This window comes from Rhinolophus sinicus, linkage group LG10 (assembly GCF_036562045.2).
Source record: "Rhinolophus sinicus isolate RSC01 linkage group LG10, ASM3656204v1, whole genome shotgun sequence".
Taxonomy (NCBI): Eukaryota; Metazoa; Chordata; class Mammalia; order Chiroptera; family Rhinolophidae; genus Rhinolophus; species Rhinolophus sinicus.
Genome location: NC_133759.1, coordinates 37,062,901 through 37,077,982, shown reverse-complemented (window position 1 = coordinate 37,077,982; position 15,082 = coordinate 37,062,901). Strand labels below are relative to the sequence as shown.

General features: G+C 36.2%; 1 protein-coding gene across 2 annotated transcripts in view; it reads left to right on the top strand.

The window, feature by feature from the left end:
- The window catches only part of PIK3CB (phosphatidylinositol-4,5-bisphosphate 3-kinase catalytic subunit beta), a 153,485-nt gene that overhangs the window by 55,968 nt on the left and 82,435 nt on the right, over positions 1 to 15,082 (top strand). For both annotated transcript variants that reach the window (XM_019747566.2, XM_019747603.2), the window contains 2 exons: positions 7,369 to 7,555; positions 10,795 to 11,020. In XM_019747566.2, coding sequence (XP_019603125.2) covers positions 7,385 to 7,555; positions 10,795 to 11,020 — 397 coding nt within the window. In that variant the 5' untranslated portion in view covers positions 7,369 to 7,384. The remainder of the gene's footprint in view (positions 1 to 7,368; positions 7,556 to 10,794; positions 11,021 to 15,082) is intronic.

Sequence of the window (15,082 nt, the reverse complement as noted above, 5' to 3'; positions counted from 1 at the left end):
TTCTTCTAGGAGTTTTGTGGTTTCAGGTTTTACATTTAAGTTTTTAATCCATTTTGAGGTTATTTTTGTATGTGGTGTAAGAATGTGGTCCAGTTTCTTTTCTTTCTTTTTTTTTTTCATATCCAGTTTTTCCAATACCACTTGTTGAAGAGACTGTCTTTATTCCATTGTAGATCCTTGCCTCCTTTGTCATAGATTAATTGACCATAGAAGCAAGAATTTATTTCTGGGCTCTCTATTATATTTCATTGATCTATATATCTGTTTTAATGCCAGTACCATACTGTTTTGATAATTGTAGGTTTGTAGTATAGTTCAATATCTGGTAGTGTGATACCTCTGACTTTGTTTTTTTCGCAAGAATTCTTTGATTATTCATGGTCTTTTGTGGTTGTGTATAAATTTTAGGATTAGTTCCAATTCCAAGAAGAATGCCATTGGTATTTTAGTAGGGACTCTATTGAATCGGTATATTGCTTTAGGTTGTAAGGGCACTTTCACAATATTAATCCTTCCAATCCATGAGCTCTGTATATCCTTCCATTTATTTCTATCTTCTTCAATTTCTTCAGTGTCTTACAGTTTTCAAAGTACAGGTCTGTCACCTCTTTGGTTAAATTCCTTTCTAGGTATTTTATGCTTTTTGATGTAATTGTAAATGGAATTGTTTTCTTAATTTCTCCTTTTGATAAATTTTTATTGGTGAATAGAAATGTAACAGATTTCTTTATATTGATTCTATATCCTGAAACTTGACTGAATTCATTGATTAGTTCTTATAGTTTTGTGGTAGAGTCTTTAGTGTTTTCTCTATATAATATCATGTCATCTGCAAATATGAAAACTTTACTTCTTCCTTTCCAATGTGGATGCATTTTATTTCTCTTGTCTGATTGCTATGGCTAGAACTTCCAGTACTGTATTGAATAGAAATGGTGATAGTGTGTATCCTTGTCTTGTTCTTGATGTTAGAGGAAATGCTTTCAGCTTTTCTCCATGAAGTATTATTTAGCTGTGGGTTTGTCATATATAGACTTTATTATGTTGAAATGTGTTCTTTCTATACCCACTTTGTTGAGAATTTTTATAATGAAAGAATATTGAATTTTGTCAAATGCTTTTTCCTGCATCTATTGAGATAATCATCATGGTTTTTATCCTTTATTTTGTAATGTCATATATCATATTAGTTGATTTGTGGATGTTGAACCATTCTTGTATCCCTGATAAATCTCACTTGATCATGGTGTATGATCCTCTTAATGTAATGTTGAATTTGTTTTGCTAATAGTTGGTGGAGGATTTCTGTTTGCATCTATGTTCACCAAGGGTATTAGCCTGTAATTTTCTTTTTTTGTAGTGTCTTTGTCTGGTTTTGTTATCAGGGTAATGCTGGTTTCATAGATAAGTTTGGAAGCATTCCTTCCTCTTCAGTTTTTTGAAATAGTTTAAGAAGGATAGGTATTCTTCTTTGAATGTTTGGTAGCATTTACCTATAAAGCTGTCTGGTCCTGGACTTTTATTTATTGGGTGGGAGTTTTTTTATTACTGCTTCAATTTCATTGCCAGTAATCGATATGTTTAGGTTTTGTATTTTTTCCTGATTCAGAAGATTATGTATGAGCTGTGATCAAACAATCCAGTGAATGTTTAAATAAAAAAAAATTTTATTATAGTAAAAGACGCATGGCCATTAATCCCTCTCAAAATACTCCCCCTTGCTTCGAACAACACTTATCCCATCGTTCTTGCCACTTTCTGAAGCAGTTCTGGAAGTCCTCTTTCATAAGTGTCTTTAGTTGTGCTGTCATGGCTGCCGCGATGTCCCATTTTGACTTTGGGGAAGAGCCAGAAGTGGCAAGGTGCTAGATCCAGTGAATAAGGTGGATGAGGACACATTGTAATGTTTGTATTTGACAGAAATTGCCATATACCAGAAGCGATGTGTGACAAGGAGTATTGTCATGATGGAGGATGATTTATGGAACACTTTAAGACACATCTCACAACTGTAGCTCATACCCGACTGACAACACCGAACAAGTTGAAACTTGTCACACACTGTTACTAAGGTTCGATGTGCTGCTTCCCATATTGAAGATCCCTGCCTTTCCATTGGATGGCACTCGGCAGCAGCATTCACTGTATTTTTTTTTAAAAGATTTTATTGGGGAAGAGGAACAGGACTTTATTGGGACCAGGACTTTTCCAAGTCAAGTTGTTGTCCTTTCAATCTTAGTTGTGGAGGGCGCAGCTCAGACTAACAGCTATCTGGGAGCTCAGCGGCAGCTCAGCTCAAGGTGCCGTGTTCAATCTTAGTTGCAGGGGGCGGAGCCCACCATCCTTTGTGGGACTCCAGGAGTTGAACCGGCAACCTTGTGGTTGAGACCCCACTGGCCCATGTGGGAATCGAACTGGCAGCCTTTGGAGTTAGGAGCACGGAGCTCCAACCGCCTGAGCCACCGGGCCAGTCTTGAATTTTTTAATCCGGCAAATAGCTTATCTTTTTCCTTAGTTTTTCCTGGAGATTTTTCTTGTTCCTTCATTAGGGAGATATTCTTCTGTATTTTCACTTTGTTTATATGAAATAGACAAAGTAGCTATTTCTCCTAGTCTTGTAAAAGTTCTCTTATGTAGAAGTGACTTGTGTATAGGTATGTGTGTAGGGTGGTTTTGGCAGACTAGTAGGAGCTGAGCAGGTGCCTAAGGCGTCTGGGGCACCGGCCTACTGAGTTGGATTGGCTTTGTGTGGGGAAGCCAGGTGTGTGTTGTAATGCCCTGTTGCTCCTGCTTGCTTCCTTTGTTTGGGGCGGAAGTTGGCTTGGGCAACGTGTCCAGGAATGTGCTGGGGGGAGGGACCTTGCAGTTGGGCCAGAGCATGGGGATAGAGCTCCTGCAAATCCCGTGTAGGTGGAAGGGGATGTAAACAAGGGCATTCACAGACATCTCCAATCCCAGACAATTTTTGCAGTCCCTGGAGAGCTCCTGTGGCTCCTCAGCCTGTTGTGTAGTCTCTCGTTATACAGAAAGGGGTGTTGTAAGAAGTGACCCCCTAGGCTTTATGTGCTGGATAGCTTCGAGGAGCGGGGAGGAGCCTAGCAAGTGCTTCCGGTGCCGGTGACACTGGCTTCTTGGGCTGGAGCAGCTCCCAGCTTGGAGTCCAGGTGTGTATGGAGACGTCCTGTTGTTCCTGCTTGCTCTCCGTGTTTAGAGACAAAGGCTCTGGGCAGTGTAGCTGGGAACGTGCTGTGGTCCTCGTGCAGGTAGGTCAAAGCACCAGAATAGCGCCCCGCTGCCATATATGTGGAGGGGGACGTAAACAATGGCGCTTACCTTCTTCTCCGGTCGGGAGATTTCCGCAGCTCCTGGAGGGTAACCTCTCAAAAGGTTACCAAGCCTTTTGTGTTGTGTCGCTTTCTCTTGTTTGTTGTTCAGAAGCTGTTCATTCAGCCCTCAGTTCTCTCGCAGGGGTAATTGTTCTCTGTAGACACGTATATTTGAATTCGTTCTTGGGCGTGCCGCGCCCTCCTACTCTGCCGCCATCTTGGACTCGTTTTTCCCTTTTTCGGTTAATGGAGGCTCAGGAAGTTTCAGTGACTTATCACAATTCACATAGATGGTAAATAGTATAGACAGGATTTAACAAATCCTTTTTATTATGAAAAACTGCAGATATACACAAAAGCAGAACAGTAATTTAATATAATCCTCATTACCCAGCTTCAGCAAGTATCAACATTTTTCTTGTTTCATCTATTCCTCTCATTTTTAAAAACAGCTTTATTGAGATATAATTAACATATAATGAACTGCACATATTTGAAGTATACAATTGGATATATTTTGACATGTACAGACCTTGAAAACACAACACAATCAAGATACTGAACAACATAATCTATCACTCCCAAGAGTTTCCTTGTGTCCCTTTCTAATCCCTCCTTATTTCTCCCTGCTTCTACTCCCTCCCCCCACACAAAATGACTGCTAATCTGTCACTATAGACTAGTTTACATTTTTTAGAATTTTATGTGAATGGAATCACAGTATGTAGTCTTCCAGTTAGCATAATTCTGAGATTCATCCATATTGTTAAATGTGTCGGTAGTGCTTGTTTTTTGTTTTGTTTTGTGTGTTTTTTTTGTCATGTAGTAGTCCATTGTATGAATACACCATAATTTTTTAAATCCATTCATCTGTTGGTGGACATTTGAATTATTTCCAATTTTTTTGATAGTGTAAATAAGGCTGCTATGAACAATTTTGTACTAGTTTCTGCATGGATATATGCCTTCATTATTTTAATTTTTTCTGGTATATATTTATGAGTAGGATGATGGATTATATGGTAGGTGTATGTTAAGAAACTATCAAACTTTTCCAAAGTTGTTGACTATTTAACATCCCTACCAGCAGTGTATGAGAGTTCTAGTTCACTTGCTGTGATTGGTCTTTTCAATTTTAGTCCTTGTAATAGGTGTCTGATGGTATCTCATTGTGGTTTTAATTTGCATTGACTGATGGTACTGACCCCTTTTGTCACGTGTATATCTGCTTTGATGAAGTGTCTGTTCAAATATTTGTCAATTTTTAAAAACTGAGGTGTTGGCTTTCTTATTTTGTATGTTGAGAGTTCTGGATACAAGTCCTTCATATAATTTGCAAGCATTTTCTCCTAGTCTGTGGCTTGTCTTTTCATGTTATAAACAATTGTATCTAAGATCAGTTTTAATGATGTTTAATTTTTTAATTTTACGAATTGTGCTTTAGGGGTCATATCTATGAAATCTTTGCTTATTAATACAAGATTACAGTGTTTTTTTTCTATATTTTCTTCTTAAGGGTTTATGGTTTGGGGGTTTACATTTGGGCCTGTGATCCATTTTTAGTTTATTTTTGGTGTGATTAAGGTTTATTTTCCTATCATATGGATGGCCAGTTATTCCTGCACCATTTGTTGAAAAGATTATCTTTTTTTCTCATCAACTTACCTTTACACCTTTGTTGAAATTATCTATCCTTTCACTTTTTTTTTCATTTTTTTAAAATTTTATTTCAGGTGCACAAGACAAAGCAAAAGTTAGACGTTTATCATTTATATCCCTCACACTGTGTGAACCCCCCTCCCCCCATCCACTATCCCCCGTACATTCCCCAAATTAATTTTCAAAACCCCGTGGTCATCTTGTGGTTACCGACTATTTTCTAAACCTCCCACCTTCCCCTTATCCCCCCCCCCGCCCCTCTAGCAACCCTCAGTTTTTTCCATGTTTCCAACACTTTTTAAAAAAAGGAATAATTTAGGGGCGTCCAAGTGGCTCATTTGGTTGGAGCGTGAGCTCTTGACCAGCGGGATTGCTGGTTCAATTCCTGCATTGGATGGTGGGCTGCGCCCCCTACAACTAAGATTGGAAATGGCAACTGGACTTGGAGCTGAGCTGCGCCCTCCATAATTACATCATTGAAGGACAAGTATTCGGAGCTGATGGGTCCTGGAGAAACACTATTCCCCAATGTCTCCCAATTAAAAAAAAAAAAGGAATAGTTTAAAGTAAATGCCAAACACAATGCCATTTTATTCCTGCACATTATGCATTCTTCATCTCTCATGGATAAGGACTGATTCTTAGAAACATAACAAACGTTCCATTATATGTCACAAAATTAACAGTCTTTTCTTAAAATCATCTAATACTCAATTCACATTTAAATTTCCTAGATTGTTTGAAAACATTTTTTTTTTTTGTAGTTGATTTGCTCAAATCAGCATTGGATTTTTCTGTATCTCTTAAGTTATTCTTTTAACAGCCATTCCACCACCCTCCTCTTGTTACTGATTAGCTTGCTTTCTTGTTATTATTTATTTTATTAATGATCCTACACTCTAGACTCTACTTACAGATTGCTTCCTTGAGTTTGTAACTCCCTTCTCTATCTCCCATATTTACCATAAACTGGTAGATATATCAGATCTGAGACTTCATTAGATTCAAGTTCATTTTTGTTTTTAAGCCAAGTGTACCCTATAGGTACTGGCTAGTACTTGTTGTTGCATTACAGGAGGAGACAGATAATGTCTGGATTATTCAGAGAATTTAGTGTTATCAACCTGATATGTTAATTGTAAAGTTTCTTATCATCCTTTCACCTGTCTTGTAAATTAATTTTTTTTTAGCATCCATGAATGATTGTTGCCTAGATACACTATTTCATTGGAGCTTGCAGAATGGCGATTTCCTAATTCTATCATTCTTTTTGCATTTATTAGCTTAAGTTCTAAAAAAAACCTACTCTCATCAATTATTTGGTTACACTGAAATAGTACAAATAAGTATGATAAATGATAGATTTACTTTCTCATTCTTTATCAATTTTCAAAATAGTGAATTGGTTTTTAGCTGTCCCCAGTGGTGACCAATAGTTTATTTTTTTATCATTATTAAGTCCCATATTTGTGTATACTTGATGTGTTTCAATCTATGGATGTCATTATTTTTGTGCTCAAAATGTTTTAAGTTGTCTCTTAGGTCTTTTGAAGTGGCACTTTCATTCTTTGAATAAATGGGATTTGAACTTTGGCTCATTTAACTTCAGAGCCCATGTTCTTCCCACTGTTATTGTTGTGCCTCCTTGAAGGAAGTTCTTAAGGAATAGAGGAGACTTAAATGGCACAGTTGAGGGTGCATTTTTTGGGATACGGGTTTGATATTGGAGTGTCCTAGACCTATGAACATAGGTCTAGCAGCAGGAAGGTAAAAGGCACTTGTGGCACGAGGGCCTGGGATGTGGAATGGTAGGACAAGCAAACGAAAATAGACCAGAAACAGCAGCAAGGATTTTGTTAGCTGGGTTGAGGGATTTGGTCTTTTTAATACTTAGGTGGTGGGTCATGGAACTTAAGTTCAAGATGTTTTGTTTCTGACATGAGATTGATAGAAAATGAAATACGACCTTCTTGATTGCCATTTTTATCGGAGTTTGCAAAGAAAACCTCAGCCAAAGAAGCCAAAATCATCTAAGTAAAAGAGAATCACTTGTTGAGTGGTTATTAACTGACTTTCTCAGGACCTTGTAATCCTTAACCTTTCATCTTTCACATTTCATATTTTACTTAATATGTTGACTATGAATCAGTTTGGTACGTGTGTGTATAAATACACACACGTATGTATATAATTTATGTAGTGATAACCCAAAGTATGTTTAAATAACTTATTTCTAGTGATTTACTCTTGCTTGATTTAATTGGCTTCCTGTTACTGCCTATATTGAAATACAAGGAATAATTATGCATTGCTGGGCTTTATCATATTTTAGTGTAAAATTTGGCTAATTATGTTTCACTAAATTTCACTTACTGATTTCTAGGGCCCGGTGGTTATGAATGTGCTTCAATTTCATAATGCCTCCTGCTATGGCAGACGTCCTTGACATCTGGGCAGTGGATTCACAGATAGCATCTGATGGCTCTATACCCGTGGATTTCCTTTTGCCCACTGGGATTTATATCCAGCTGGAGGTACCTCGGGAAGCCTCCATTTCTTACATTAAACAGGTATGTTAATAAGTGGGATTTATATAAATGTGGCTTATTTACTGTATTGCTTAGGGGAACACGTTCTTCTATTATAGAAAGTGTTGATAATGTAAATCATATGGTAAATTTGAGGGAAATTCAACCTTTAGGTCATGACATTTTTAAGATTTTGATATATACTTTGTCTTTTATAGATACAAAACAATCCCTGTTCTCACTCCCACTTTTAATTAAAAAAAAAAATCCATATATGATATCCGAGTTAAGAAAAATAGGCTTATGTTAGCTAGTTTGAAATGTTTGTTCAGATTATTAAAAGGAGTTTGACATTGACAAAGAGTTTTATTTTGAGTTAAAATCTTTGTAATTACTATCTGTAAGTTTATCATACTTTTTTTCCATGTGATTTTTGGTTGGTTGTCTCTTCTTTTCCTTCCTCTTCTCTTCCCTATCTTCCCTCCCCTCCCCCTCTACTTTTCATGGTGACTCTTGGGGAAGAAAAGGTTTTCTGCTGTTCACTAGATTTTCTTACCCCAGTAATGAATGGTATGTCCTCACTTGGAAGCAAATTCTTTTATATAACAAGGCTTGTCTGTTTTGTTGGATTATTTTTTTCAAGTCAATTGATGCGTGCCATTGATTTGTGAAGACTATAACATATAAATGAAATTGTTTTTCTGAACTTTCTCTTTAATGTTTCTTAAATAGCTGAACCCAGTATGGAAACCAAGGTTTATGATATTTTTAGAGACAGTATTTATGACAAATATTTTTAAAGCTCATGATTTTGGACAGCCTATTAACCTTTTTTTTTTTTTTTTTTTTTAAAGATTTTATTGGGGAAGGGGAACAGGACTTTATTGGGCAACAGTGTGTATTTCCAGGCCTTTTTTCCAAGTCAAGTTGTTGTCCTTTTAGTCTTAGTTGTGGAGGGCGCAGCTCAGTTCCCGGTCCAGTTGCCATTTCTAGTTGCAGGGGGCGCAGTCTGCCCACCATCCCTTGCGGGAGTCAAACTGGCAACCTTGTGGTTGAGAGGACGTGCTCCAGCCAACTGAGCCATCCGGGAGCTCAGCGGCAGCTCAGCTCAAGGTGCCGTGTTCAATCTTAGTTGCAGGGGGTGGAGCGCACCATCCCTTGCGGGACTCGAGGAACTGAACCGGCAACCTTGTGGTTGAGAGTCCACTGGCCCATGTGGAAATCGAACCGGCAGCCTTCGGAGTGAGGAGCATGGAGCTCTAACCGCCTGAGCCACTGGGCCGGGCCGGCCCCCAGCCTATTAACTTTTAACTCATGCTTCTTCATCAAGGAGACATGAGTATTCTAAAACCACATGATCCTTAAATTAAAAAAAAGAATTGTTTTAAGCAAACCACAGGTACAGAGTGCTTATTTTTATAATCACCAGTGACAGATATGGATGCCTATGGCTTTACCTGAAGCAAGATTAACCACTGATTCCCTCCTTAAAAAAAAAACCACAGTAAAATATGCATAACATGAAATTCACCATTAGAGTCATTTTTATGTGCACAGTTCTATAGCATTAACTACATTCATGATGTTGCCCGGCTATCACCAGTATCCATTTCCAGCACTTTTTATCATCCTAACACTAACTCTGTACTCATTAAATAATAAAGTTCCCCTTTTCCCAGTCCTGTTAATCTTTATTCTAGTTTCTGTCTCTATGAATTAGTGTATTCTAGCTACTTCATATAAGCGGAATCACACAATAGTTGTCCTTTTGTGTTTAGCTTCTTTCACTTAGCATACTATTTTAAAAATTCACCCATGTTGTAACATGTATCCAAATTTTATTCCTTTTTAAGACTAAATAATATTTCACTGTATGGATATACCACATTTTTTATTATTCATTCATCTTTTGATGGACATTTTGGTTGTAAATATCTTGGCTATTGTGAATAGTGCTGCTATGAATATTGGTATGAATATCTGTTTGAATACGTCCTTTCTGTTTTTTTTTTGTGTATATACCTAGAAATGGAAATGTTGGATAATATGGTAATTCTGTTTTAACTTTTTAAGGAACTGCCAAACTATTTTCCACAGTTTCTATACCATTTTACATTCCCATCAACAGTGCACAAGGGTTCTAGTTTCTTCACATCCTGACCAACACTTGTTATTTTCTGTTCCCTTTTTTTTTTTTTTTAAATAATAACATCCTCATGGCTGTGAAGTGGTATCTCACTGTAGGTTTTATTTGTATTTCCCTAATAACTAAGGATGTTGAGCATGTTTTCATGCTCTTATTGGCCATTTTTAGAATTATCTATTCAAGACCATGCCCATTTTAAAAAATTCAGTTGTTTGTTTTTGTTGTTGAGTTATAGGAAGGCATTATATATTCTGGATATTAATCTCTTATCAAATATATAACCTGCAGATATTTTCTTCTAGTCTGTGGGTTGCCTTTTCATTTCTTGACAGCGTCATTTGATGCACAAAAGTTTTTAATTTTGTTGAAATCCAGTTTACCTATATTTTCCTTTTGTTGCGTAGCACTGCTTTCTCCTATTTGTTTTATGTAACTTAATCTGGAGATTGGCCATGATTTTTAGCCCAGGTCCCTTTTAGCTTTTGTACTGGCTGTAATTAAAATATGTAATCAGCTTTTGGCTTTTGTACTGGCTGTAATTAAAATATGTAATCCTTTCTTGCATTTGTATGGTGATTATTTATATGATCTCATCCAGGAGACCTTGGGGGAGGTGATGAGAGATTGTTGATCCTGACAGGGCAGTGTTAGTCAATGAAAATATCCTTAGTGAATAGAAAAATGTAGGGCAAAAATAATACACATTTTGTATGGGGTTCATGATACATACTTTAAACATTATGTTGTTTTCAAAATACAAGTTGTGTTCACAGGAATGTTAAGCATGGAAGTATATTGATTATTACTATTCATAGCTATTTACTTTTAATAATTTTGATTATACAAGTGTACTTTTTGTGCATTATGCCATTATATTGCTTTAAAAAGTGGGTTAATACCCTGCATATTCTTTTGCAATTTTCTATTAAAAATAGAAAACAACCTTAATATATCTTTGATAGCTTTCCATGTTACAGTGTATTTATATTTTCATAGTTGTTTAACATTCCATAATTTATTTAATCAGTCCCTTATTGCTAAACATTTGGCTTGTCCTCAGTTTTGAGTTTTACAAGCAGTATTATAGTGAGCATCTTTTTCATTTCAGAAAATGTCTTATTATCTTTTCCTACAGCTGTTATGGAAGCAGGTTCACAATTACCCAATGTTTAACCTCCTTATGGAAATTGACTCCTATATGTTTGCATGTGTGAATCAAACTGCTGTATATGAGGAGCTCGAAGATGAAACAAGAAGACTCTGTGATGTCAGACCTTTTCTTCCAGTTCTCAAGTTAGTGACAAGAAGTTGTGACCCAGGGGAAAAATTAGACTCAAAAATTGGAGTCCTTATAGGAAAAGGTAATTAAAAAAATTTTTAGTATGAATTCTTAACATGTCTGTTGTTATCTGTACAAACATACATAAGTATAAGATGGTGATTTGCACAGTGTAGTCCATGGAGCAATGCTGATTTGTAAATTGTTATAAGTCTAAGATAACAAATCAAGAGTAAATGTTTAGAAACTCTTCTAGCAATCTGATAGAGCCACAATATCCAAGGGCTTCTGTTTTGTATATCTTTTTCTTTTCTAGAGATTTATTTTACCAAAATACTGTTTTTTTGACAGATTGGAAAGAAAAAGGTTATTCCTTTGCTTCAGATAGTTTGAGGAGCTCCTTCCTGATAGAGCCTCTGTTTTGTGTGAATTGCCCTACTGTGTGAAAATAATTTACATACAACTCCCTACACAAACCACAACTTTAGCTCATAAGTTTCCAAAAGTAATCCATATTGACAAATTTACTCCATAATTAAAATTGTCTTCAAGAAAAAGTTATTTTTGTATCGAGTCAAGTTAAATCATGTCTACATTATTTTTTGCAAATTAATTCCAGGGAGAATTGTGAGTAACAAAATGAAAAACATGGAGGAGTCTCTCTTGCTGTAGTAACCTTAGGTGTCTCGGGGGCCAATGGTATACTATCAATATCCTGCCTCAGACAAGATAGTAACTTGAATTAGGTACTATAATGTAAGGGATTATTGAAGAGGAGAGTTTAAATACAAAACCAAAATATCTATTTGAGGTTTTTGGATCTGATTTAGATAGATACCTGTATTGATCAAATTTACTATTAGATGATAAATATAGTTCCATCCCCTCTAAGATAGTAAGTATCTTTATAAGATAACAGTACCATCCCCTGTAAGAACCATCCCATTTAAGATAGTATTGTTCGATCTTGAGCTAAGGTAATTTGGGCTAGCTAATGATTACACTGTGGGACTCTTCCCTCTGAGTACTTAGAACAGAACCCTGTTGATTTACTAAATGATAGCCTGGTTTTTAGTAATGTTTGATTACTTCAGAGGATAGCTAATTTGCTATTGGCAATAGTTTTTTCACCTTTTTAAATAGGTTTGTAATTACCATACAAATTTTTTTCTTTATATTAATGGACTCCGTAGAGAGCATTCTTTCCTATTTTCTAGTACTCCAAAGACTTTTTCTGTTAGTAAACAGGCCAGGTACTGTTTTAGAGTAGGTGCATAATGTATTCCCTGAACATTGAAGCAAAAATTAAGAGCAAAACAGAAGTCACTACCTTCCTTATTGTGATAATTGTGTCTTTTCTAAGTGGAAGGAAAGAAGGAGTACGTTAGACTTAGGATCTGGGGCTGCTGAAGCCAAGATATTTAGAGCAGTTTGTCTTTGCTGCCAGTGGGAGTGTGGACTTACTAATTTAGAGGGAAGAAAGCCAGCTCTAGTGCTTTCTTGCTTCTCCGTGGTCTCCCATTCAGGAATAACCTGACTGTCTCCCACCCCATGCATCATTGGAAGAGAAGCTCAGGCAATGAAAGGTTATACTGCCGTTAGTTTTGATTTCCTATAATCTCCTCATTTTAGGGGAAGAGTGCTGTGGTCAGAGCGAGATAGCAAAGTAAAAAATAAGACAAATCAGCTAGAAGATACTAGAAAATAATAGAAAATGAAATATTGTACCTCAGAACTGTGTTTACCCACCAGAAAGCAAAAGTGAATTGTTTGTGTGAGTCAGAGTTTCTAAAGAAAGGCATTTTAGAGGCATGGAATCTCGGGAAACTATGTTTTGAAAGAAGTTGTGGACATGGATAGACAGGGAATGTAGTGACATTTAGCGCAGGGGAGCTACAAGTGCAAAAGTTTAAAGTGGGAATGAACCACAGATTTTGACTGGAAAGGTATGTTGAGATGAGAAATAAGTAGGCAAAGGTATAGAAGTGGGCTAAATTTTATATTTTGCTGTTAAAATTTTAATGATTGGTTAACTGGTAATCAGATTTTCTAAGGCAAGGCTTCGACATTTCTTGTATTCTTTGATAAGGTCCTCTGAAATTTACTGAGTATGGGAGTGGTCACTTTCTCAGGCTAGAATTGGCACATCTGGGTAATATTTAATAAGCATGAGGAAGAAAAGAGAGAGCACGCAAGAGAAACAGGAAAGTGTGACTGGAGGGCTCCTAGCATAGCTAAATGCTAACTCTCTTCACCTTTTCGGGGACCAAGTACTCAAGATTCTTATGAATAGATTCTTTAACAGAGTAGTTCTCAAAGTGAAGTTCCTGAGCTAGCAGCGTCACTTGGGAACTTGTTAGAAATGGCGCTTTTCAGGCCTCATCCTAGTCCTACTGAACCAGAAACTCTGAGGTGGGACCCTGCAACCTGTGTTTCCATAAGCCCTTGTCTTAGTCCATTTTAGCTGCTATTACAGAAATTCCATAAACTGGGCGACTTATAAACAACAGTAATTTATTTTGCACAGTTCTAAAGGCTGGGAAGTCCAAGGTCACTGGTTGATTCAATGTCTGGCGAGGGCCCACTTCAGATGCTAACCTCACAGGCAGAAGGGGTCCAAAGACTGTTAATAGATTATTAATTCTCCATTAGAAAAAGTTTTTTCCGTCATTTGAATTAAAGAATATATGGTAAAGTAGAAAGAATCACTTAGAAGTTTTATCATCCAGGACAAGAATGTCTACTGATAATATTTTGATATAGCTAAAATATTTGATAATCCAAAAGGTTAGCACCACAGAGAGAGCTAACTTCAGGATATAGGTATCTTATTTGAAACTTACTATCTTTTCAAAACTTAGATCACTATGCTCTCTCTTCTGGTCTTCATTTCTAAAACATAGGATTCATTAGCTACTGTTACCTCTACCCAAGCTTGCCAAATTTAATAAATAAAAATACAGGAGATCCAAATATTACATGGAATATACTTACGCTAAAAAAAATCATTCATTGTTTATCTAAAATTAAAATAGAAGTGGACATGCTGGTCTTTGTTTTTCGTTGTTTTTTCAATTTGGCAACCCTAAGTTTACCTTACCACTGCACAGGGATACACACACACACACACATGTTAGAATTGAATTTCTCTTCCTATAAATAATGCATTATATTTCACTCAGTATCATAAAGTTTACTGTACAAAATTTTTATGCCTTGTGCCCTGCAATTTGAATGATCGGGTTATAAGGAGTGTTTTACTGCATTAAATTAAGCAGTTTATAAGCTCTGAACTATTTACAAATGACGCTTTAGATCTTCAGCATGTCTAGAAAAACTGGTGGTGTGATCATATACACAAATTCAAATATTAACATTCATTTATGAATTTGAGTAAGTCTGCTTTAATATTCGAGAATGAATTTTTACTTTAAATACCTAACAAATCAGGTTTTGCAGTTGCTGATTTGTATTTCATGACTATAAGCGGGGCGTGGTGAGGTCATGCCTCCTGGAAAAACAATAAACAATTATTTCATTTTAACTTCAGGAACAAGTTTGCTGCCTCCTCATCCCCAAAGAAAACAATAGAACCTTTACAGACATAACTGCCTGATGGATCTAAAAATACCTTCTCTTAAGTATGATGTGCCTGATCATTTTATTTTCTATGTTTAATTCTAAATTATTATTTATAGAGCAGCTCTTTGGGTTCTAATTATCCTCCGTAGTGAAGGTACATGTCATCCTTGCTTTAATTTCTTCAAACACCCAATAGTAGTAAATCTTGATCAGTGCATTTTAGCAGGATCCTAAAAAAAAGCATTTGAAAACTCCCTTATTTTCCATGACCTGTCTAAAGCTGTGGCATATCTCAAAGTGAAGGAAACATATAGTCTGCTGGATTTTAATATCTTTAGTTTGAAGACATTACTTTTGCTCAATAATTTTTTTGATATTAAAAGACTATATTTGACTGTAAACTATACAGTAGTCTTATCTTAATTTAAGCTTTGTTATCTCATTTTCATACCAGAGGTCATGTAGGAAATTAACTGGGCTGAAAATCAAATTACTTAGCTTAACTTCTTATTTTTGGCAGTTTTATTTTTAGGAGATCTTTATAGTGGTTCCCAAATTTAAG